Genomic DNA, 25,421 nt, shown 5'->3' with positions numbered 1-25,421 from the left:
GGAAACATAAATTATTGTTCCAAGTGAAAATAATACCGTAAAAATATAATTATTGCTATTCGAACAGCGAGCGTGCGCGATTGAACAACAAACAATCCCATTGTGCAAGCAGAGAAGGGTGACGTTTGGTGATGATTTTCGAAATTCGAACTAAGCACGTTTTTGTTGGATAGGAAAAGTCATAACAAACCTTTTCTTTCGTCATCGCACGCCTGGTGCGGTACGGAAATTTGTGCAGGTCGCGTGAAAAGTGTAAATTCACGGTAAAGTAAAGGCTTTTCGTGAAGTTTTCCACTTACGGTGTGCTCGGTTCCACTTCTTCATCCGGAATTGTGCGTTTACGATTAGTTTATCAAAATGGTGAAGCGAAACCACAAGGTAAGTTGCACCGTGAAAGTGCAAAGTGAGGTTAGGTGTGGGTTAGCACATGCTATGGAATGTAAATAAATGTTTAATTCGTTCGGTTTCTGCCCTATTTATCCTTCAATCTACAGTTCAAATCTGGCGAGGGGGCCATGTACTATACGCGCAAGGCCGCCATGAACAAGCTGCAGCTGAACATCCGAGATTTCCGCCAGCTTTGCATTCTGAAGGGTGTCTATCCGCGTGAACCAAAGCACCGTGCCCGTGCGCAGCACGGTTCGCGCGAGATGAAGATTCTGTATCACAAGAAGGACATAACCTTCCTGCTGCACGAACCGATCGTGTGGACGCTACGTGATCGGAAAATCTTCAACCGGCGCATCAAGCATGCCGCGGCGAAGCAAAACATGAATTTGCGCGACATACGCCTCCATAACTATCCGCAGCTGAAATTAGATCACATCGTAAAAGAACGCTACCCGTCGTTTATCGACGCAATTAAAGAGCTGGACGATTGCATGACGCTGCTGTTTACGTTCAGTACGTTTCCGGCAACGAAAATTATTACCCGTGAATTGACGCGCATGAGCCGCCGATTGACGGTGGAGTTTATGCATTACATCATTGCGGCACAGGCACTGCGGAAGGTGTTTATCTCGATCAAGGGTTACTATTTTCAGGCGGAAATTAAGGGCGAAACGGTAACATGGATCGTGCCGCACTGCTTACCGTACTCGCCGCATCATGGCGAATTGGTCGATCTGACCATTATGAAATCGTTCGGCGACTTTTTCACCGTGATGGCCGGTTTCATCAACTACCGACTGTACCACTCGATAAATCTTATCTATCCACCCCAGTTTTCACATTCGCTCGACTCGGATGACACGATGGAAAACGAGCATAAGTTCATTTCGGAGCGCGTTGCGACGCTGAACGATGAATTGCTGCGCACGGATGGTGGCAACGGTGATGCGGAAGAGACCGAGCTGCTGGAATGGACGGGCAACGATGAGGACTTGCCGCACGTAACCCAGATCCGGGAGGAGGCGCAAAGTCTAAACAAACTAAAGACACTGTTCAAGGGGCTGAAGTTCTTTTTGAATCGCGAAGTACCCCGTGAACCGCTAACGTTTATTATTCGCTGCTTCGGCGGTAAGGTATCGTGGGACAGTACCATGTTTGTGGGGTCCACGTTCGAGGAGAGTGATGAAACGATTACGCACCAGATCGTCGATCGACCAAGCATGGACAAGCAGCACATTTCGCGCGATTACGTCCAACCGCAGTGGGTGTTTGATAGCGTAAACCAGCGACGATTGCTTCCGACGAATAAATACTTCATCGGTGCCGTATTGCCACCGCATCTGTCGCCGTTTACCAGTGGCAAAACACGTTACGTACCACCGGAAGAATTGGCAATGCGCAAAGGTGAACAGGGTGAGGAAGATGATGAAATGTTCGAGCCGGCGGAAACGAACGACGATCAGGAGCATATTTCTGACGATGAAGAAGTGCTCGATCCGGAGGAGGAACAACAGCAACAGGAATATGCGCTGATGAAAGCTTACAATGACGAGCGAACGGATGAATTTAACAGCGGCAAAGATGACGAAAACGGTACGAATGAGCAAGAGACGAGCGAGGAAAAGCAGAAACAAAACGTGCAAGAAAAACTTGCGCAAATTAAACAACGTGCGGAACTGGCAAAACAGCAAGCGAAAAAATCGAAAGGTATGGCCGTAAGGCCAGGCAAGGTGTACAAGGAGCACGAACAAGAACAGCGATCGCTGACCAAGAACGAGGAATCGCTGCGGGCCCGAATGGTTAAATCGAAGCACCGCAAACTCTACTCCAAGATGATTGGGCGCCAGAAACAGTTGGACAAGGAAGTGAACTTACTGGCAGAGAAACGCGCCCGTATTGATGAGCAAAAGAAGGCAGAACACACGGATAAGCAGAAAAAACAGCGGAAGCAAATTCTTTCCTAACTCTTCGATGATGCCCTTGATAAAAATATATGTTACATTAAGCGTACAATGCGGAAGGCAGTTTTCCCGTCCCTGTGGAAAGTAATAAACATTTCTTCTCTTATAAATAACGCAACGAAGCAACGAAAAGGAAACAACAATATGTTTTTAACATCCGAAATAGTTGAAATCAACGAAGTGTTTCACTGGAGCTCTAGCTTCAACAGGCGAAATACAACGGTTTTCCACTTTAAAAAGTATGTATATTATGAACAATTTTATATGCCTTATTACAGTACTAACGTATTTCTTCCTAACCCGGGGAGGGAACGTTAAGGATTAGTATCGGGATAGTGATTTCACTTTTGCTCTCTCTTAATTCCATTACTTTAAAGCTTAGCACTACTACAGCAGTACCGATGTATAGCAACCGTGCCGTGTCTGGAGTGTTCCGCTGCCTAGCAACCCATGCCCCCTGCTTGCCTACTACTGTTTTGCTTTGAACAAGAGCCCGACCAGTCCAATCCAGTCTCCAGTCAACGGTTGAATTAAACAGGTAAGCACATCTACATTCCCTGCCCATTTTAAGTATTTGAACATGCATGCGGGCCGGAACTTTTGTGAACTAAGTACCACATCGTTGCGTGCGACATCGTTGATACGTGTTTCGGGCCATCCCTTCCTTCATCGATTCGTTTACGCAAAGCGCCTACTCATTAGCAGAACGTATTAAAAAAACAAGTTCCTGCATCTGGGAAACACCGCAAAGGTTGGCCAAACTGAGATAAAGGATTGTAAACGCTTGCTTCTTGTAACCGTATGCTGTGTCTCAATCCGTGCCGAAGTACTTCTGTCCGAAATGATTTGGTGCGACCGGATGCAGTTCGGACGTTAGAATCTTGAGGTCGGGAAAAGCTGTCACAACCATACGGGCAGCTATTGGGGTACAGAATAGATTCGACAAAATGATCGAGTTCTCTTTGACGCCATGGTCCTTTAATACGCTGACCGCCTGTAGATGGCAAAGGGAGAGAAGATTTGATTTTGGATCTGCTTTTAAAATATTTGTGTCGTTTTGCGTCACTCACCTGTATGACTGTATTTCCTGTGGCCATAATGGGATACATTAGCAGCACCTGCCGTCGGGCGATATCGTCCGGAAACCGTGCGTACACCACCTTTGCCACATGCGTTTCGGCATCGGATTCTACCAGAATTTTACCGATTCGTATCGATCGGCAGCAATCGCGCAAACCCTGTGAGTGATATGCAACGCGTGGTTAATAGCTGCCAGCAAAACCACCGTAGGTTTAGGTAGGAGCACTAACCTGTTCCATCGCTTCGCCGGATCGGATAATGGAGACGCCACAGTTTCCCGAGCGATACCGCAACCCATCGTAGATGGCACCGGTCGGTGTGATAACGGAACAGTCGGAGTATGGCAGCTGGTTCAGGCTTTCCTCGATCACCAGCCTAATAAGCCGGTCGGCATAAAATTTGAAGTCGCTCCGCGTGGTGTTTCTAAAATTAAAATCCATTCCGCCATTAGCGCGCCCGATCGCACACCGGACGGAAATGAAGGTGGAAAATGTGATTGTTGAATCACGGTTCACATCCGCACGCGAAATGCATTCATGTGCGTGTGTTGCGCGTGTGCGCGTCATACGTGGTGTAAAGAGCGAAATGTGTGATCGTGCACATTGGTGATCATGTTTTTTTTTTTATTTGATCATGTGTCACGCGGTTACTTACTTGTCCCGAATGATTGTCTGCAGTTCTTTGATTTGATCGTTGCAGTCCAATATTTTTAAGTTACTACCGTAGTCGCTAGGATTTTCCGAAAGTACCGTCGGCGAGGTGGCGCCGTTGTTTTCATTTGCGCTGCACATTTTAGCTTAGCTTTGAAAGTGGGAACCCCCTCCCGTCCGTGAGTTTGGATGGCAATTTTTTTTACTTGGGGCAGAATTTGCTATCGATGATAATTTGCTCTAATTAATTCTGTTACTGCTGTATGGCACTTTCCTCACGATAAGGGCAAGGTTTTGCGGAGCAGAAAACAGGAACACGGTATTGCTCTCTCTCCCTCTTTCTCTCTCTTACACGGTTTCTCGTTCACTCACAATCTACCGGAAAACATCGGACATCGGGTCGTGGTGTTTTGCGTCAATGTAGGTCGAGCCGGGCCAGACAGACACGCGTGTCCGTCCTTCACCGTGAGGGAGAGTGGATGGATGGATTGGGGCCGGACCGTAACCGACGTTTGCCGCAAAACGGCAGCAGTGACACGTTGCTTTACGGTGACTTTTAATTTTGTGGTTACTGTACGGTTCTGCGACACCCACGGCCTAACGCTAATTTCATTGCTATGTGAAAAATGCGGCACAGCATTGGTATGCACATCCGTACATCCTCTTTGGTTGGGAATGACTGTTTTTATTGTTGGTATTACTTTGGCATCTGATTAACTGTCAGTTTTGACGGGTTGGCTTGCTGTCAAATGCTGATGTTTGACATTTTCTAACGAATTCGTGTATAACGTAAGGTTGAAAGGTTTAAATGTGTGCCGGTTTGTGCTTTGTGAAATATTAAATTTTATTATTTACTTCAATAATTGGTTTGCCAATTAAAAACCAAGTACCACAACAGTATTGTATTTCTTGCATTTAAATCATTCGCACTTTATTTGATAGTAATGGAAATTTCTTTTAAAAAACAGGTCTACAATTGATTTAGGGTATATGTTATCGGAAAGAACAAAATTACTTACAGATATACATTAAATTTATAATATCATACATGAAATCGTTGAACATAATTACGTAGCTTTTTTGTGAAGAAATTTATTTCTATACACTATATCTTCAGATTTGTAAAGTTTAGGTTACGAAACTAAAAGTGGAACGATTTTAACACAACTTGTAGTACAAATATTGCAACATAATGTTTTGCTTGCGAAGTTTCATGAAAAACGCATTGTGACTGTCGAATTTATGTCCCTTTAAATCAGGGAGTTCGCCAACCCTGTCATGCTGATAATATACCGCATCAATTTACAGGGTTTATCAGGTCAATATGGCATCTGAAAGGCATAGTTCGCCGGCCAGAACATGTATTTCGTTTCCTGTCAAGTATTTCATTTGCCTCAACATGAAAATCCTGTTGCCCAATATGATTTTAGAGATTATTGCTTTAGCTTTTTCACCGGGATTGTTGCCTGCTCCTGCTCGTTAATTGTACCATATTTTCTAATTTATTTTTCATGCTTTTTTATAGTTTTTTTTAATAAAATCATATCATTTAATAAAGGGTGAGAGCACAGCGTTACGCTGTTGTGCCATTTGGAGCAAAATTTGTTAGAATCATTAAATTATGAGGAGGTTTATCACGAACATTTCGAAAACATGCATGTGTATGTGTAGCATGTGTCAAACCGAATCCGAGCAAAATGTAAACAAAAAAAAATTAGCATGGTACTTTTTATTCCAGCAATTATATATTTCGAATAGATGAACGGAGGAAATATAATTGCATTGCAAAAAATAGTTTATTAGCTCTTTTACACTCCGTACACAATATCAAACCGTTTTATTGCATTCTACGCTATTACGGGATTTTTAAACTTGGCACTCATATGCTTTCGAAATGTTCGTGATAAACCTCCTCATAATTTAATGAATCTAACAAATTGTGCTCCAAATGGCACAACAGCGTAACGCTGTGCTCTCACCCTTTATTAAATGATATGATTTTATTAAAAAAAACTATAAAAAAGCATGAAAAATAAATTAGAAAATATGGTACAATTAACGAGTAGGAGCAGGCAACAATCCCGGTGAAAAAGCTAAAGCAATAATCTCTAAAATCATATTGGGCAACAGGATTTTCATGTTGAGGCAAATGAAATACTTGACAGGAAACGAAATACATGTTCTGGCCGGCGAACTATGCCTTTTAGATGCCATATTGACCTGATAAACCCTGTATAATCAATCAATCTGCTTACCTGTTAATCAGTTGAGTTATATGTGCGATCGTTCATTAGTTTTCTTAAAACTAGCTCTTGCTATTTATTTCCATAAACATAAATAATATTTTGTAAAGACACATTAAACACGTGTCATCTTACAATGTACCATGCGCCTCCATTAAAAACTTTCAGTTACGCAAACGTGGCTGAAAATTCTACATATTTCTTTGTCTTTACACAGGTGAATGAGCATTATGTACATTACTTAAATTGGATAGAATTTCTTTCCTCTAAATTAGTTTAACACACACGTTTATTTTCATTCACATTTGTATTTAAAGCACAGTTGCAAGTTAAAATACAACTTAACTTTCAGATTTATTAATTTATTTATGTTTTGCTTGACACATCGCCCCGTCAGTTAACACAAATGGTTTGCTTAGCGACATTGATTAAATAATGTTTCTCGTACGCGAACGTTTATTTAACGCGCTGTCTTTAGTTATATACAATCTTTGGTATTTTAAATGTGTTGTGTTTTGCTAATCTTACCGTGCGCGTCCTACATGAAACTGCAATTAAAACTTAACTTGATGCATCGCTTACAGCATATAGGCTTACGGTTCTAACAGTATCCCTTATTTAGTCCCATTATCATTTTGACACCGAAAGCACAGAGATAATAGTTTACGATTTGCTCACTAGCTGCTTTAGAAGTCTGCAGCTGTCTGCAGCAGTACATGGCATGAATAGTTTGCTGAAAAATTTGTGTTGCGTACGTAAGTATGTGTGTAGTATGCGTATTGATTTGTAAGGAATGAAGTGTGTAACTGCCGCCCTAGCTCCAGTCCTCATTTTCGGGTGCCATATCACAAGAAATCAATTTTCATCATCATCGTACTCGTACATGGGCGGTGCAGGTGAATCCATCACGAAAAAGTCCATACATTCCGTGTACAGGCGTCCTGTGAATGATGGGATAAAATACAAAAATTAGTAGTTGATAGTTGAATCGTTTTCAAGCAGAGTAAGTAAAGGACACAAATTATGTTCGCCATGTTAGAAGAGTGCTTTTAGAGTTGAGTTAGTTTTATGATGTTTTTTTTTTTGCTAAACGAGAAGCCGATGTTAGTTTGGAGATGGGGAGGGAAAAACCTTAAACTGTAACGTTTATCATGGTACATGCTTCGGGTAACGATATCATTGGCCTACATCTTATTGGCTTTGCAGTTGGTTAAGTTGGTTACACGATGGTGACGGTGTAATCTGTCATTTCGTCATTGTTTTGTTGATGTGGATGCATTTTTTTAAGTTTTTAACATTCTTTTTTTCATTTGATTTATTCAATGCTCTTCGATTGCTAAGTTTTCCGTTTATCTTGTGTTTTTTTCTCTTTTCTCTATTTTTTTGTTATTCATTTGATATTTTTGTTCATTTGTTACATGTTTTTCGTATATCAGTTGTTTTTTAATTCTTGTTCTAATTATAAGTTTTTCTCTTCCTCTCTACCTCTCTGCTATATAAATTATACGTTTGCTTTCGCTATTACATATTACCGTGCGAAGGATATTTGTCAAAGTTTGTTGTTTGTTATCATGTTTTTCTACCAATTTCTATTTATTAATTGTTTCTATCATTAATTAAGAATAGGTTTTAGAATTGCATACTTGTAAGAAAGGTTATTTTTTGCTTTTTCCTTGCTTAGTGGCTAAGTTCGTTATTGGGAAGTACAGAGTTTGATTAAAAGAATCAATTGGTTATTTACAACAGAACACACAGAAAGCACAAAAAGGGTAGCATATTTACACAATGAGTTGATACTGTTTTTGTTAAAGATTTACGGGTGGACGAGTAGTGAAAAGTGTTTTTTTGGGGGAGGAAGGAAAAAAAACAGTGTGAAATGGCGACAGCTTGGAAGTGGTTGTACAAAACGTCATTGTTGCTCACCTTCGGTGGCCGTGCGGGGATGATACCGGCAATCGGTTTACATTCAAGAAGTTGGACCCATCTTGGAGCGTCCGAAGAGCTGTGTGCATATTGTTGCAACAGTCTGTGCCGGCTGCTCGACTGTGAGCATCCTTTTGCCGACCATTAGTAGTGAATTGGATCAGCGCTGTTTGCTTCCCATTGCTCAAGCTCAAGTGATAGTAATAGCCAGCAAAAAGTTGAAACCGCCCAAAACTACTGATCGTCTGTTCGATAGCGAGTGTGTTTACGCGCGTTACGCAAAAGTGGACAAGAAACATTGAAGCTTTTAATTGTTGTTTTTTGTTTTTACCAGAACTACCTTGTTTTATTTGTTGCCACGCGTTACTCATACTTCGGTAATGGCCGTGTTTTTGCTACTGCGATCATTTAAATCTATTTACACTCGACAGTATTCAGCTTCCCGTTTTCTCTCTCTTACACTCACTCTCTTCCTCTCTTACTCACTTTCTCGCTATTTTGCTCTAACACTTATTAAAGTTAATATTTTTTAAATTTAAAATCATTTTTCTCCTAAGTTTTTGTTGCGAATCGAAAGCTTTTATTGTATATAATACAAGTACCAGAAATTACGCGGGACTAGCAGTTACCTTTCAAAATCTAGTTTTTGCGTGGCCGTCATATTGGCAACTGTTTTAGATTTTTTTTTGTTTTTTTTTATAATACTCATGCGTTTTGTGTGTGTAAATTTGAAACCAATCAATATTTTTTTTCTTTTGCTATTGATGTTCGTTTTATTTACAGTACGAAAGAATAAAGTTCTAGTGTTTTTAAAAGATGTCCAGATAATCCCGTCATACATCCGCCCAGCAAATGGCTAACGTTCATTTTGCACTATAGTTGAGTTGCTTTTAATGTTTTGTTGTTTATTTTTCCACATTACACATTTTTCTCCGTACAACAACTCTGTTTTTGGTAACATCGTTAACTTCAAACGATTGTTGTCATGGTCTTTTCCTTTCTTTTTGTGCGCTGTTTCCTTTGCAAAACTTTTCTTGCGGGGGGCTGAACTTTGACGTTTCATATACGAAGGCTGATGGAAGGCTGCTACAGAAAGGGGTTGAAATGTAACTAAGAAAAGCACAAAAAAACCAACACCTTAAGGGGGGGAAGAGTGGGATGGGGTGGGGTCCCATAAGCAGAAGGGATGGCGCATCTTGAAGCGCATTTATTGCTTCTATCACACCCATTGGTGAGATTGGTGTGCTAATGTAAAAGACAGTACAAATTAGTAGTAAGATGACGTAGTAAGACGTGAATCCTCCGAAATCCTTAAAAAACCGTTGATAGGGAGAATAAATGATTAGAAAATGAATAACACTACACCACACACACACCCCCACAAGGTGCATGTTAATCCGGAGCAGTGTGTGTGTGTGTGTGTGTGAATAGATTAACTTTCCCAAAACCGATCTTTTGTCAGTTACAGTTGTTGGATTTGTTTGACGATTAAATTTTATCCACAATCCGGATAAATTTTTGTCGGGAAAGAAATTCACGCTGCTTCTAGTTTTTGCAAATATTTTACTGTTGTTAAATGTTTCTTTGGAAAGGTGACGGAAATTGTTTCGTGATTAATTTATTGCTTGTTATGGATTTAATCGTTAGGTAAAGTAAATATCTAACAAACAAACCAAAACAAAAAAGAACACAAAAAAATGTGAACACATGATGAAAATTATTGTACCCAATCTTCCATAAGTTAAATTTCGAAACAAAACCAAACTAATGATAATATTAGAAACTGCATTTTCTGTGCGTTTTTGTTTTTGTTTTGTTCGTTCGATATTGTATTACTCTTGTACGCTACTCTTACAAAAACAAAACTGTTGTTTTTTTTTCTTTTCTCTTCTGCATATTTATGATTTTCTTCTAGCTCGCGTTATCCAACAAGAACTGGAATGTTATATTTGATAAAATCAGTGTTAACTGTACTGGTTGGAACATTTCCTTCATGTTATGCATTGAAATAGGGATAGTTTCGTTCGTTTTCTTAATATGTTTGCTTTTATTCTGCCTGCAAAAAAAGTAGGAGTGTGTTTATTTTTTGTTTTGTTTTCCATTGTTTTTCATTAAACTTAATTTCTGCTTGTATTTTGTTTTTTTTTCTTTTCATTTCTTTTCTTTCAAATATTATTGCTATCAAGTTTTTTCTCTTCTTCTTCTCTCTGTCCGGTTCCGGTTTTTTCCCCTCATCCTTTTCAGGGCACTTTCTTATGTAAACATAAAACAAATAAATAAGTTTCACTTTATACATTATACACAAATTTGTACTATCAACTGTTCTGTTTTTCTCTTCTCATAGTGCACATGTTTTCCTTCTCTTTGCCGTTTTTTTTCCTTTTTATCTTCTTTTTTAACTGTTGTTGTTGTTGTTTCTGCTTAATGTTTTCCGTACCGTGCTATCTTTCCATTTATCTGTACCTATTTTGCTATTAGAGTCGATTTGGATGGTTGTTAAAAGAAAAATTTGTTGCGCACGTAGGTCCACATTTCGCTTTCTGTACATTTTGGTATATATTTACATAACAACCATTACGTGTGACGTGAAGAAGCTTGAAACAAAAGGTAAAAGCAGGTAGCTAATTCCAACAGGTTGTTCCCCGGTACCGGCAAACGGGTATTACTTTGATGTACCGTTCCGGTCCCTACATCTAGACGAAGTTCTACTAGTGTTAATTTTTGGTTTTTCGCTGACTAATTGCCACAACGAGAGGAAATCGGGTATCGAACGATATGTGTGCAGATGTACCGATGCAGGGTTTTTGGGCTGGAATTGTCACGCGCAAGAAAGGACCGTCGATCGAAACTATTCCTTCCTATCATAACCCACCGTGCAAACATCAATCGATCCCCATCCAGGTCGGATTCAAATTGTCGTTTACGGGGGGAAAGTTTGGCGATTTGACTCTGTTTTTTTTTTGTTTTTCCTTTCGTTTTTCTTTTTTGTTCATTTACTGACCATTTTGCATTTCTGGTCATTCCCTAGCGTCACACTACGCATGTGCGCTCTGCATCGGCAGTAGCTAATCGGTTTCTGTTCGTTCGGTTTAACGGGTTGGGTTGATGTTATAAAGCCTTATTTAGCAATAATAACCTGCGTATCGCTGTGATGTACAGTCCTGCTGCTTGTTCGTCGAAGCCGGCGGGTTGCTGTCCTTATTTTCGCACCGATGGCCGGAAAATCCCGTCTCACAGCTGAAAGGTGGATAGGTCAATAGAGAACAAACATCAGTGGATTAATTGTTGGTGAACATCTTACAGGAGTTTGTGCGACGTGTGAATTAACAACTAAAGTGCAATTGTTGCTTTATTCAATTATCGTATTGATTATTTTTTAGGAAGTTAGTTTGGATTGATAGAGAAGTTGGCGTTGGGTTCAACCGCATCGTCAAGCGATGGCGTCATATGTTGTGGTTGGCAACACTGCTGCATACAAAATGTACAGTCGAACCTCACTGGTTGTGCTTGCCTACCAGCTAGTGAGTTAGTAATGCCGAAAGTTATCTGAAATATAAAATGAGATGTGGTTCGACTGTACAACCAATAGCAACAAAGGTTCTGTGCCAATAGGAACAGGCAATAGTTTTGCCAGTCAACATTATTCGATCATAGCTCAACAGTTTTGATGAACATAGCCATTTCAACAACTAGCTGATCGAATTTATTATATACAAAAAACACTCTTTAGATCGCCACAGTTGTGTCTCTACAACTCTAAGAAGCGAAGGACACCAGCCTGACGAAGAGAACTTGAATTGATTACTTGAAGAGGTTAATTAGTAGATCGCTGTCTAGCTGGGATGTCAGTAAACTCTATCGAAAACCCCTGTATAGCCGTATTTCTTTTTCAAACGGAACATGTCGTTATTAAGTATGTCATTAAAAGTAAAACTAAAGCTAGGACGCAAAAAAGGACATATTGGTTAGTAGCTACTTGACGTTATTAGTAGACGATGCCATAAAAAAGTGAAACCATCAATTTACCTGCAATATAGCTCCCCGAGGCTGTCAATGCTGTAGCAAGCGCCGCCATTATGGCAGAAGTCTAACCGATGGCTTTCGGCGCAGGGCCGCATATGAACCCCGGGAATGGTCGGTTCTGTAAAGAAAGGACAGCGATCGCATACGATCGATAGTAAAGTGAACGGTTAGACGTTATGACGTGACGACAACCACTCGTGTCCAACCCTGTACGTCCATCCCCCCTTTTTAACACGGCCTCGAACGGGAAAATCGCTACCTACTTGGCAAGGTAATTTTAACGTGCGTCGAGTTGAAGACGGACGAATTGTTATATCTATTTTTAGCCCGACACTCGTACTCTCCAGTATCCGTCGTGCTCGCGTTAAAGATGTTCAGCTCGGACCGCTTCCTGCGAAAGAGTGCCGCGAAGAGAAGGTTTGAGTTTTTGTTCAGTAATGCGGTTTCACACCCGTCCCATCGCGCAACCATTTTTCGGCGTCCATTTCGGGGCTTGTGTGCGCTTCTAGTTAACACTCACTTGAGATGCAGTTGGGAGTACTTGGTGGCGTTCCGGTTGATCAGCCGCTTATCTTTGAACCAGGCCACCTTCGGCGGTGGCTGTCCGCTGACTTTGCACACTAACCGTACCCGTTTACCCTCGAGCCGTGTCACGTTCGGTGTGATGAAATGGATCACCGGTCGGGTACCTGGCGGGGAGCGGAATAGAGAAAAGGAGGTGTAATGTTAAACAAAGAGAGTGGGAAAAAAATATTGGATCTATGTTTGATGATCGGAATGTAATATTTATTTTACTACACACATGTGTCTTAAAGCTGAGCTTTTCTGGTACGGTTTACGTGGTTGGTTGATTTGTGGATATATCTATATAACCCTTCTGGACGAGAGACAGACGAAGTTTTTGTACAATCATTCAGAAACCTCGATCGTATTCGTTAAAGGTGGTGGGTCGTATGTATACGCGAATGATATGTTTTCCATACTGCTGTACAAAGTCAATACACGCACTGCTCAAATGTACCTTGAGTATACCTCAATGTCAGTGGTGGATCTAACGGTAGGTGGAGTATGCGTCCGCCTTGAGCCCCGTTAATCCGCATTCTCAAAGTGCTTGAGAATGTTGTTATCAGAAGAAAGGTTTGCACACTCGTCAATGTCACCCTAATGCACCTCCCCCTTCCCGGTTGTTGGGGTCATGTTTTTGGGGGACCTCAGGGGGTGATCGTTAGAGACTCAAAAAATGTCTCCGTAAAGTACTTTTAAAATTCGTTCATCCCCCCGGTCAGTCCTTTTGGATTTTTCCCCCGTGGTCGATCATAGTGCAGAACATGAAAAAATCTTTTTAATCTCCTGATTTAGGTTTGTGGACCATCTTTGATTTTTGGAGGCCTCAGCTTAGGGCCTCCGAGAAGCTTGATCCGCTACTGCTCAATATTATGGAGATATATAGAATAGATGCTTACATGATTGATTTCTACACCTTGACTACACGATATCTCGTTCTCTTAGGCATGATGAGTGATATAGAAATAAAAGAAACAAAATACGTTTAAACATACGCAACATTTTGATGAGGTTTTTGAACTTGGAGTCACGTACGATGTTTGACCCTGCGCGGAACCAAACCACTAGGATCAGCGCTTCTTGATCGTGACGGAGGAGGGAAAAAGCAGATATAAGTGTGCAACTGCTAAATGGAAAAATGACGGCCGCTGTTCAGATCGTAAAACAACTCGTACTGGACGATGATTTATGAACAGTGCGGCAATGAGTGGTCGACTATGATCGTAAATATTGGTAATTTGGTGGTGGAGTGGTATCTTCTGACAGATAGTTTATGTCTAGTAAATAAGTGGGCTAAGTGACAAAGGTTTATAACGGTTACAGTACCGTCTTCTGGGCACTGTACCTGGGAATTCTGTAATTAGTTCTGGAGTCTTTTGTTTTGTTTTTTAAAACTCAAATATTGGAGAAACAAGATGAAATGTTCGAAGTGGTTCGAATATCAATTTCATGGCAAAACGGCAGAGTTTCTAACTTCGATACTAGCTAACTGAACGTGTCAGCTTCGCATGTTCCATCAGCTGTACTAGCAATTCTGGAAGTTTTATGACGTGGATTTTTCCCAATAATCCATCGCAACACAGGCCACCGACTTGTTTGCAGTGTCTGGTACGGTTTGGCCACGATTCGCTGGAATTGAAATCTAGTTCTAGATCTCTGCATGTCGGTACACTTGTGCCAACAAAGGTATTTTCGAATTTCGGCAAGGCTTACCAAACTGCACCCATATGACCATGGATGGCGCGTGAGGGTGAACTCAGTAACATCACCGTATAAAACGTGATCCAGCAGATCGTACGAAACTCATAGACGTTTTGCGCAGCAAGTCATCAAGATGTTCCAACAATTTGTCCAGTACGCTACCGTCGTTATCGTAGTGTTGGTGAACACTGCAGCAGAACTCTTTCCTTGCCTGAACGATTGATAATCGAAATTCGACAAGCACGAAAACAACACCACGCCAAGATAAAACCGGGCAACCATCAGCAGATGTGGTGACAGCCCCTGGACCAACACTGATTGAACCATTCGCCGACATGAGAATCGTATAATAAAAACGCACGCAGCCTTTAACGCAACTATTGGTGAGAATGTATTCATTACTTGATAAAAGTGTGCAACGGAAAGAAACGAAGAGCGATGGAGCTGTGGTGAATGTTGTTTACAAAAGCGTTGTGAAGTGTTCGGCTCTGATTAGCCATTAATATGGGCTATCTTCAGTGAGATGTCGAAAAACTTGGTGTTCTCATCTCAGTCTCCAAGTCTCATGTACATCAATATTTGCTCATTTGCTTGTACTTTAATATTGTCGTTAGTTATTAAATTCGAAACTTTAATTCGAATTACAACGGAGAGATATAGAGAGATGCCGAGAGCCCTACCTTCTAAAAGTTGAGAAAAAAGGCATTATAACATTGGAGTTCTAATTTGTAGCTGTCATCTCAGTCTCCGTATCTTATGTACATCAATATTTTCTCAGACACATTAATATTGCGGTTTGAGGAAAAAGACATTACAACCTTCGTATCGAAAATTGAAGCGAATTGTGGAAAGAGTTTATACACGTACGACTTTTGTAATGGCCGTGTGGACTGGCACGATACGTATGGAAATATACTCCCGTAAGGTCGTTGCCTTGGAAGTGGTGTTTGAAAAATGCTTCCACCTCTAGCATCAAGTTCAGCGAATTGCATAAACATCGATCAATCTTTTCACAGCTTTATGCACATAAAGTGCACTCCGGATGCCGTCCAGATTTCGGCGCTGGTTCGTTTGCCGTAAAAACAATGCCGTCTCAAAAAATTCTCCACCAGAAATCCACCGCGCAGAACAGCAAAACCGGTGCATCGTAAATGTGACGTGAGCGGCAAAAATGAAACGAAACACGGTACGTGTTTCGGTTCGAACGAGGGGAAGGAATACGTGAAACACAAAATGGAAATTTTAAAAAATCTTTCAACGTTTTTCGGGGTGCGATCGCCGCGGCACTCCAAATTATGCGGCAATAAATGATGCAAAAACAAAACATAAAAGTGTAGCAAGCAAAACCACCACCAAAAGTTTGATCATTTCAACGCGGAGGCACGTTTATATTCACGATGGTATAAACAAATGAAACAAAGCGTCTCATCACCAAAAAAAAAAAAACAAAAAAATCAAAACCAATCCCACCGTCTGTAAAATGGAAGGAATAAACAGGCAAAACTTATAAATAAACGCGCACGGACGATGTGTAGAATAAAATAAAACTGCAAGCATAATAAAAATACCCAAACTGGAATGAATATAGATTGAAATCGATCAATCTCGGTGGCGCGGTGGTGACGACCGGCCCTCTTTGCCAGCGGTAGCATATCGGCAGCGGATCACCGAACTGGGCCGGTTAACCCGGTAGGCCCGCGATGCTTAATGCGAACCACGTCATTCCCTGCTTCAACACATGCGTGTACGCGCGTGTGTCTGTGGGGGATTTGCAAACAATGATTTGTTTATTTGGCCACTGCCAAATGCCGCCTCCAGGCGAAAAAAAAACCAGGCGACAAGCCACCAGCGAGGCGTGTGTGCGCGAGGATAGCCGCGGACGGGCAGTACCCAGCAGACTTTCGCCCGAAAACCGCGTGTGTGGGGCTTGGAGCTGGAGGGATTCAAGTGCGCCCCATTAATCCCAAGCATCCATTCCATTTCTATCGCAATTGCTGCAAACCTCAAAGCTTAGACCGGGAACGTCTGGCGAATTGGTAGAAGATGAGAAATGAAAAAGGGAAATTTCACACACACGCACGCAAGATATGTTGTTGCACACTTGGGTGGGACGAATTGATGGCTTATGCCCGCGGTATTCCGTCTTCTTGGTTGAGTTGAGTTTTCCGCACCTATCCGGCATGTATAAACAAAATTGTGCCAATATGGGCGCAAAAAAAAGGTTGATGAAAATCTTCACTTTACATTCGTCCCTGAACCCCTTCGTTGTGACGAAGGCAGGGTTCAATGGATCACCAATGATCGTGAAAATTGATACGGTTCCTTGTAAAGCACTCGAAAGTAAATAAAATTATTTCGTTAGGGTATGCATTTTGTTACGCATTATGAGTCTACCTAGCTCGGCAGCGATCTGTTAATTTCGTACTCATTCGTACAGCTTTCTGGGTGATTGAAAAGGGATTTTAAGGAGATTTTGTAGAGATAATTAGCATTTCTGTAAATAAAAGATCACGAATTTACCTGCAATATATAGCCTTTAAATTAACTATTATTTAAAGATAAATAAAGCTAAATTGCCTGCCTGGATAGCGTATGCAAACTGATCTGCGCCTGAATGTATGTATGTAATGCATGTACGTGTTCGGTGCATAGTACTAGTGATGTGCATACAGATTCAGAATAAATTAGTGAGTGAAACTATCTTTGAATTATATTAAATATGACAAGACTTATTCAAAATACGAGTGAGTTGGTTTGTGAATCACTAAACGTGTTTTATTAAAAAAAAATAATGAAGAAAAATACAAAACAAAACGAAATATTCAACAAAAGTACTGTAAAAAAATAAGAATTCTTGTTGTTCGGCTATCAGATTTTTAAAAATTATAATATTACACATTAATATAAATATTACAAATATAATATTATAAGTAATACAAAATTACTAACGTTTCACACTACAACTATCTCCTTTCTAGGCTTAACGATCCTTAAGGTCATGTCGGCCATTTTTGACTTCTTCTTCTTGGCTTAACGATCTCTAACGTCATACCTGTCATTTCTGACTTACTACTTCCTACATGGGGACGATCAGGATGGGATTTCATACCCGGTGCCGTTTATTACATACTCCACCGGGCCGCTCTAGACACTAGAACTTTCAAGCGTTTTAAGCGTTTTTCGTTAATAGTTCGTGATATATTTTATTATTTATTGAAGATCTCACTATTAAAAGAATAGTTTAAAAATGCATCAACTACTTTATGATTGTTTAACCACAAATATTAATGTGATGAAAAAGAAGCGTTCCTGTCAAAATTACTAGTCCGGTAGTTCTAGTGTTAGAATAAAAACAATCGAATGTTACCTTCTTTCGTTTAATTTGTGCTAACAATATTTTCTATAGCAAACTGAGCGAGGAAATTTATTTTACTGGCAGAGGGCACTGTTTTTACGGGCTAGTTGCGTCCAGGGTTTCAGGACTCGTTTCGTATCCTTCGGGTTGCCGTTGCAGAGTTAAATGCAGTGTTGTGCAAGAGGAACAAAAAGACGGAATTTACGTAGAAATAACTCTGGTTAGTTGGATAGAGTGTCCAAATATAAAAAAAGATAGAAAGTAATCCATTTCGCAGTAAATAGTTCAAAAAATTTACTAAAAAGTGTAATAACTTAAGTTACATTGTGATCACGGTGATCAGCGTATGTGTCGCATCTTCAATGTGATCTCTAGCAAAGCGTGGATAACCGAATCGTACCCTAGATATCAGCATGCTGTTGCAATCATTCAAAATGCATTTTCATTTGCATGTCTACCCACTCGTCGTTCGGCAGTCGTCATCCCTCTTTTCACACACGGCACACGTTACAATGTTGCGCGCAGTCTAAAGAACCATCCTACCCGTTGCCATTCGTCTGTTCGCACGCAACTACACAAAAAAAGAGCCGACCCAAGATTGCCAAGTGCACCGGAGCTCAAAATAGAACCAGAACAGGACAGGTGGGTCCCATCTTTACGTTGTGTGATTTTTTGCTTTTTTGTATGTGTCGTTCACGCGCTTTACTGTCGTTATTTTTTTTGGTTGTTGTGTGTTTTAAATTCATTTTTATCATTTTAGTCCTGTTCGTAGTGGGCAAAATGAAATAAAACGAATTTGGAAGTAAAGCACGGAACAAAATAAAAACCTCATCTTCAAAAAGCTGGGACATATATGACAAATAAACGACGCAAACGGTACGTTTGGCAGCGACATGTTGAACACATTTGGTGTAAGGGCACGGATATCGATTTCATCTTGCCTCCGGTACACCCCTGCATCGGAAGATGCGGGGGTAGCAGGAAGGGATGGTTTGGTGTACTGTTGGTTGATTGAAAGCCATACGATCCGATGCCACCCATCATATGGTCCCGCTCGGCCGGAAAGATGCATTTAAACTCACCACCTCCCCAAACAAAAAAAAACTCCCCTTGCGTTCCCGCTGTCGAAATGTAGTCTCAGTCTCACGCTGCGTTCCCAGTCTCTGTACTAGCGTTATGACAGCCAACAAGAAGCCGCTCGCCCGTACACACTTCGCACAGAGTCTGAAGGTGCATTTCTCAGTTGAAGATATCATAACGCTTGGTACTACTGCGGGTAAGATTCCTATCCCACTGCAACGCTAGTTTATTAAACGATGAATGAATTTGGCGTACTTACAGCCAAAGTACTCACCTTCAGCTGACATGACGTGCGGATGTCATTGGCCCTTTCCGCAAGCAAAAAAAAAGGAACAAGATCACCACACGTGATGGCGTGTGGTACGCTCGCAACGGGATGTACAGAATCCCATCTCCGGACAATAATGGTACCTACATAGATTTCGTACCAGGGTACTCGGGGGTATACTAGCCAATTTCGCGACTTTTTACACCGGACGGACGGGAAGCCACTTTGGCAATAGTTCAAGGCGATGTCGTAGTCATTCATCTCTTGCTAAAGGCGTCTTCCCAATAGTGGCGTACCGTGTGGCGTTAGATATGGTCCCAGATCACGAAATCTATTTCAGTCCACCGGCACTGAGCGAAGGTTTTCCATCAAGGATCGTAGACACCGTAGACACCTTAGTTAGTCATTCTGGGTTCCCGGTCGTCAGTACCAGTCGGAAGTAGTTCATAAATTCATCAGTTTTGCCCGATTTTGCTACGTGTGGGTGCTTGTGTATTGGTGAGTTTCTTCTGCTTTTTCTTCTTCTTTTGGCAATCATTACTGCTGTGGCAAAAGACCGTCTGGCGGAGATGGTGCCCTGGTACTACAAGAGTTCCTTCACCCATGCTGCACAGGATGGGTCCAGACTTAAAAGGGGTTTTACTTTGTCATCGCAGATGCTCACACGGCTTATCCAGACCAGTAAGTGCCGCGAACCAGCAGATCACTCCCCGAATTTTCGCCCTGCCTTGTGCCGGTTTTGTACAACGCGTTTGTAGACGACGCTCCGAACGAATGCAGCGAGGGTATGGTAGTTGGATCGTTTCTCTTCGTTTTGAACAAAAATAAAACCAATTATGCACCGTCTTTCGTCTGTTTGTGGTAGCACCGCCGGCAGGAAAATGGCAGGGAAAATTGCGGGTGTGTCTGTGCGTGTGTGGAACTGTGCACGCGGTCCCTCTGCTGGCCGGATGGAGACGTTGGAGATGGATGGCTGTCTATTTTTGTGATTTATGAACCAAAAGTGCGTCTCGGGTGCGTATACACCGGAACGTTCTGCGCTGGGATGGGATGTTAAACGTGTGCACGAGACATCAGCAAGGAAGATTGTGGAGTAGAACGAAACAAAAGCAGAGCGAAAGCAGAGTTCATCAAGACACTTCCCTAACCATAGATAGGTCCCCCATTAATGCCGGTTCGTCAGAATTGGACAGAAAATTCTAATACTACTAAATTCTCCTCTTCCAAGCGATCGTTTTTCGTTTCACTCCTGCACACACGTTCATCACGCACGATCATTGAGGAGATCCTAAGCAGGAGACAATACAAATGGTTGCTTTAAGACGTGTTTCACTCTGAGGACCCAAGTCCAACCACTAACTTCCCAAAAAAAAAACAACCGCAATTAACATCCACGTAATGGTGTGTTGTTAGAACAAATATTGACTCGCCACAATAAATAACCGATCAAGCAGTGTCTTACGAAGTGTGTACGAAGTCCTTCCAACCGCACGAACGCGGCATCCTTCGCATCCACATGACGCCAGGCAAAAGTTTGTTTGACGTACACGGTGTTACTGTGGGAATGTTGTACCGCTGTTTGTCTTCATACAACGTGCGTCATCTCAACCTTAGGAATTGTCTTCACCATCACCCAAAACGCACCAAATTCACAATGAAACCTACGCAGCGTGTAGGAAATACTTGAATTTCCTTTAAAAAAAAAAACAAAACTTAAATAAGCTCTTAAGCAGCTAAACATTAGCGAAAGGAAATGTGTTTTTTTTGCGTAAAACCAGATATTACGAACGGATACGGATGGTTCCGCAAGGGTGTGGACGCAACATGGGGTTTCCAATGGTTTTCCTGGTAATTGGTGACAAATTGGCAGCATGACAAAGCTGTCAATTCTACGTGGTCGGAATTGGTGTAAAGTGAGCGTTTGGTTGTGTAAATCAAAAGCAAAACAACAACAAAAAAAGTTGCGTCGATTTCACCGCACAAGTGAAGCTCGGAGAACCGGGTGATTTGTGTGTGTGTGACCTTCCGTGTGAGGCAGACGCAACACGTTACAAGTATACAATACTTGATATTGATTCGTGCTGCCGGACGATGATACTGCGAAGGGCAGTGTGTCTGGTAATTCGATTCGGTCGCAAATCTTGCACATCAACACTTCCCATCAGCACGCCGGTGCGGTGCGAATAGAAGATGCGTTTTTGATGCTGTTGTATTTTTACGCAAACGGCGATCAACCGATCCGCAGCTGATGCAGATGCATTCACCCGTGCCAGCATCGATTCGGCCGTGCCAAACCGAACCTCATCAAAGTGCTTCGAGGTTTCTGCATTAGTAATTAAATGTGTAACCTCACACCATATCTTTTGCATCCCTTCCCTCCCTCCCCCGCTCCCCCGTTAAGGCGTTGCGTATTGCGGCGAGTCGTTCAATCGGTTGAATTCATGCGCAAGATTTGCGCGTTTGGAATGTGCAAAGCGTCCGAGCGCGCGCGCGCGCGCTCATACACGCACTTACCATGGACGGTAGTTTGATTTTTTTCTGTCCTGATCCGGACAGTGTGTCGATCTGCGCGGGTGGGTGCTTTGGATTTTGTGGTGGATCACTTGGTGGATCGGCATTTCGTACAGACACAACCGGGATCGTTGATCGGTTGTGCAGCGGTGTGACTGTGGTGTGTTTAATTATGCAACTGTGCCATTCGGATTTTGCAAAATTTAAAGAAAAAAAAAACAAAGCAAAAATGGAGTGATCTGCCATGCGCTTCTAATTACGATCGAAAGCAAATATGGCAATAATTTCCTATTTAAGGTTCTACCAAGAGAGAGGGGATACTTTGAACAATAATTCGTACCGCGAATAGATGCTTACAAAATTAAATTTCGAACGAGATCTTCCATGTTATGTAAACAAAAAAAAATCTTTTAAAAGATTTGTTTAATTTTTAAAAGCAACTACTTTTGTTGTTGACAAAGCCGACGCTCATTAGCTGCGAAACACTTCACACACATCGACTGATCGAAAATAAACAATTTCATTTTCTACATACGAACCACCCCGTATGCCAATGACTTACGTGCAACGTTTAAATGAGCGTAAATCAATTTTCAACAAAAAAAAAACTTGACGCGACACTTTTCATTCATTCTTCACAGGCCATCGGTTCGCGCGGTAAATATGAATGGTCAGTCAATTCGTAACCTTGTCGTACTATTTCTGGCCAATACCATTTCCTCATGTCGTCTTCCTTGGCGAGGGTTAAAAATCGGGAGCGTGCGGTATGCAGACGAGAAAAAAAAGTCGTCCGAAAATAATAGAACCCGACACCATTATGTATGGGTAACGTTCGCCAAAAGTAGCTACGGTGGCAGTTTTGGATACTTGGATTTAAAAAAGGAATAACTGGGAACCGAAACAACTGGAACGCGACAGAAGTTTAGTCTGCAATCGGATCAATTTCCATTCCATACGCATACGCACATTTTGCGCTACAGGAAGGGAACCACAAAATTACCTATCGATGCAATTTATTGAACGTACCTTGTAACGTACGACTTCCGGTAGAACAAAATTGACAAAGAAACAAAAAAACAACCCCAGAAAACTCAGCCGATTTCAGTGCCTTCGATCGAAGTTCGATTCGAGAATAGTAACATTTTTAAATGTTATTTGGTTTTTTTGTTTTAAAGATTATTTTCTTGCAAAAAAAAGAGCAACGTCAGTCATTTGGTAGGTGCAAAGAGGGAAAAATGATTAAGTCGATATCGAGCTCCGGGGTGGTATTGGAAAAATAAACATGCAGGAGAGGAAGCCTTTTTGTGCTGCTGTCCCAACACTTATGGGAAATAAATAACATTGAAACTTATTGACAAACGAAATGAGAGAGGATTTTTTTTTTGCAAAATAGCAAAACACAACCCGTACAGACGGTCAGACGATTGGATAGATAAGTTTTGTGGCATTTTTGTTTTGTTAGCTTATATTCTCTTGTTTTTTGTTCGTATCTTAAAAACTTCCGTGGGATTCTGTGTGGAGTGCATGTGTTTTAATTTGTTTTTTTGCAAACATTTACATTTGTTGGATTTTTTCTTCTACTTTTGTTGGAGTAGCTCGGAATGCTCATCGTGTCACAGAGCACCTTAACTGGTCTCTTCTCTCACACTCTCCCATCTTCCTTCATTAATGACAGTGATCGAATGGGGACGCGGGAAATACGACCGAATTACACTCGCGAAAACCGACTGAAGTGTGAAAACAATGGAACCTAACAGGGAAGAATAAGGCTCTTGGTGGAACAATCCAACAGAAGTGTCCACAAAATGAAGACGGACACACGCGAGATTAGCGAACACAAAAAAACCCACCCTCACACACAGACACGCTAGTGATCTTGATGTTCCAAAAAAAAAAACGCGATTTGTGGCTACGACAATTTGCGGCAAACAATAAAGGCAGCTTTCGGTTTGCGAAAATTTACCGCGTAAAAGATGACCCGCACAAAAAATGGGAAACAAATAAGAAAAATCGCAAAGGGGTCACCGCGAGCTACAGTTGAGGAAGTTTTCAATTCAATCCACCTCAGAGGGAGTCGATTTCGTATGGGGTTTTAGAATATTGTAGTCAAGAAATGTTTTGAGAAATATAATCTCAAATGATTTTAAGTTTTTAATAAAAATATTTGCCACATTTTTTCATCACTTTTACTATAACTCAATTTCTGTATTGGATTGTAGCTGTGATTTTGTACAGACAGATTTTACAAACTATACAAAATGGTGCGAAACTCTTTAAAAAATATTGAAAATTATGGTATCAACATTGAGAAACCTTACGAGAATTATTCATTTTTTGAACAATATTTTTTGCTATGAAATGGTCAACATTTTATCAATTCTGCATCTTTTCAAGTTGAAATAGAAGATGTATACATGAACATGGAGTACCTTTCATGAGGTTTGCTGTATAAATATGAGTGAATTCGTTGATTTCAAAACTTCAATGAGTTTTTAACGCAGAATTCATGCAAATTAGTAAGAATTCAAGTCTTCCAAAGCCTTCTAATTAGATCGGATATGTTTAGATTTGTGTTAGTATTTTATTTAAAAATACATTAAAGAATTACATTTCATATTTTGCTCTACGCCCTGTAAGAACGGTAACATAATGAGGAGCTTTGCGAAAAAATAATTTTTGCGACAGCATGCACAACGAAAAAGATACGAAAAACCGAACAAGAGAGAAAACAATAAAACCAAAAGGCAAAATCTTCTATTGCTGTGCGTCTAGTGTGTTTCTATTTTTTTTTTTTTTGGTTTTTTTTGGCAAACCTGGTTGAACCCTTTGTACCGGTGGACCGCACCGGTCGCAGTCATGGTGATTAGCAGCGCTCAAAAATCCAGCGTTACGTGACTACTTCCGGCCGGTAGCGGCACAGAGCTAGTAACGATTTTGCAATTTTTGCCACTACGAGCATCCGCCGGCCGGCCATTAATGACAAACCACTCGCTGCAAAAGAGCCAATGTGCGGTGGCTTAGAGCAGGGCCCGGAGGCGATGAAGATGCTCCCTTTTGCTGTCTCCTTTGTTGCTCTATCTCTGGTGGGAAGGTAACACAAGGGACTGCAGGCTGTCTTCAATCATTTTGGCAATGAAATCGCAAAATGTACAACAACAACGCAAAATCGCAAACAATTGCCAACTGGCCCCTCCACAAGCGTGAGTGCATAAAAGGAAAAAGAAAGATACGGTGAAGAAAACATTGCCGAAATGTTAGTGACCAGTGGAAAGAACTCCCACGAGCTGTAAGGAGGAAACCTAAAATAAGGGAGAGGGATAGAGAGGGAGAGAGAGAGTAAGAAGCAACATAGCGGAACACGATCACAAACTTTGGCCGGCTAACCAAACGGTGACGATCACTGCTTTTCCGCGACTTCCGGTGTAACCAGCTCCCAAGCAAAAAAAAAAAAGAAAAAAATTCACCTGCGAGAGAAAACGAAACGAAACCATTTGCACCAGGTTCCAGCTTGTCTGGTACGCTCGGGCATTGGGAAGCATCAGAGCGAAGGCAACGAACGTGGTTTGCGAAGCAAAAAAAAAAAGGAACACAAAAAATGAGGGAACACCACAAAACATTGCGAATTACAAACTCCCCGGCCGGTGGTCTCTCGGTATTAAATGGCCGTAGCCG

General features: G+C 41.4%; 3 protein-coding genes across 14 annotated transcripts in view; 1 reads left to right on the top strand and 2 right to left on the bottom strand.

The window, feature by feature from the left end:
* The first annotated feature begins 187 nt into the window (after positions 1-187).
* On the top strand, positions 188-2,464 carry LOC125768549 (pescadillo homolog). The gene is made up of 2 exons (XM_049436356.1): positions 188-378; positions 495-2,464. The coding sequence occupies exons 1-2, from the start codon at positions 358-360 to the stop codon at positions 2,352-2,354; spliced, it is 1,881 nt and encodes a 626-aa protein (XP_049292313.1). The 5' UTR covers positions 188-357; the 3' UTR covers positions 2,355-2,464.
* Positions 2,465-2,574: 110 nt separating this feature from the next.
* On the bottom strand, positions 2,575-4,784 carry LOC125768556 (uracil phosphoribosyltransferase homolog). Its single transcript, XM_049436382.1, has 4 exons — positions 4,086-4,784; positions 3,662-3,854; positions 3,422-3,589; positions 2,575-3,345 (listed from the first exon to the last, which is right to left on the bottom strand). The coding sequence occupies exons 1-4, from the start codon at positions 4,220-4,222 to the stop codon at positions 3,163-3,165; spliced, it is 681 nt and encodes a 226-aa protein (XP_049292339.1). The 5' UTR covers positions 4,223-4,784; the 3' UTR covers positions 2,575-3,162.
* Positions 4,785-6,757: 1,973 nt separating this feature from the next.
* LOC125768550 (protein vein) overlaps positions 6,758-25,421 on the bottom strand; it is a 115,884-nt gene continuing 97,220 nt past the window's right edge. For 11 of the 12 annotated variants that reach the window (XM_049436360.1, XM_049436365.1, XM_049436358.1 and 8 more), the window contains 4 exons: positions 12,791-12,959; positions 12,534-12,661; positions 12,274-12,388; positions 6,758-11,484 (listed from right to left, as the gene is read on the bottom strand). In XM_049436360.1, coding sequence (XP_049292317.1) covers positions 11,370-11,484; positions 12,274-12,388; positions 12,534-12,661; positions 12,791-12,959 — 527 coding nt within the window. In that variant the 3' untranslated portion in view covers positions 6,758-11,369. The remainder of the gene's footprint in view (positions 11,485-12,273; positions 12,389-12,533; positions 12,662-12,790; positions 12,960-25,421) is intronic. The other variant, XR_007418919.1, reaches the window with a different exon arrangement.

This window comes from Anopheles funestus, chromosome 3RL, assembly GCF_943734845.2.
Source record: "Anopheles funestus chromosome 3RL, idAnoFuneDA-416_04, whole genome shotgun sequence".
Taxonomy (NCBI): domain Eukaryota; kingdom Metazoa; phylum Arthropoda; class Insecta; order Diptera; family Culicidae; genus Anopheles; species Anopheles funestus.
The sequence above is the reverse complement of the archived record's forward strand: the minus strand, read 5'-3'. Positions and strand labels throughout refer to the sequence as shown.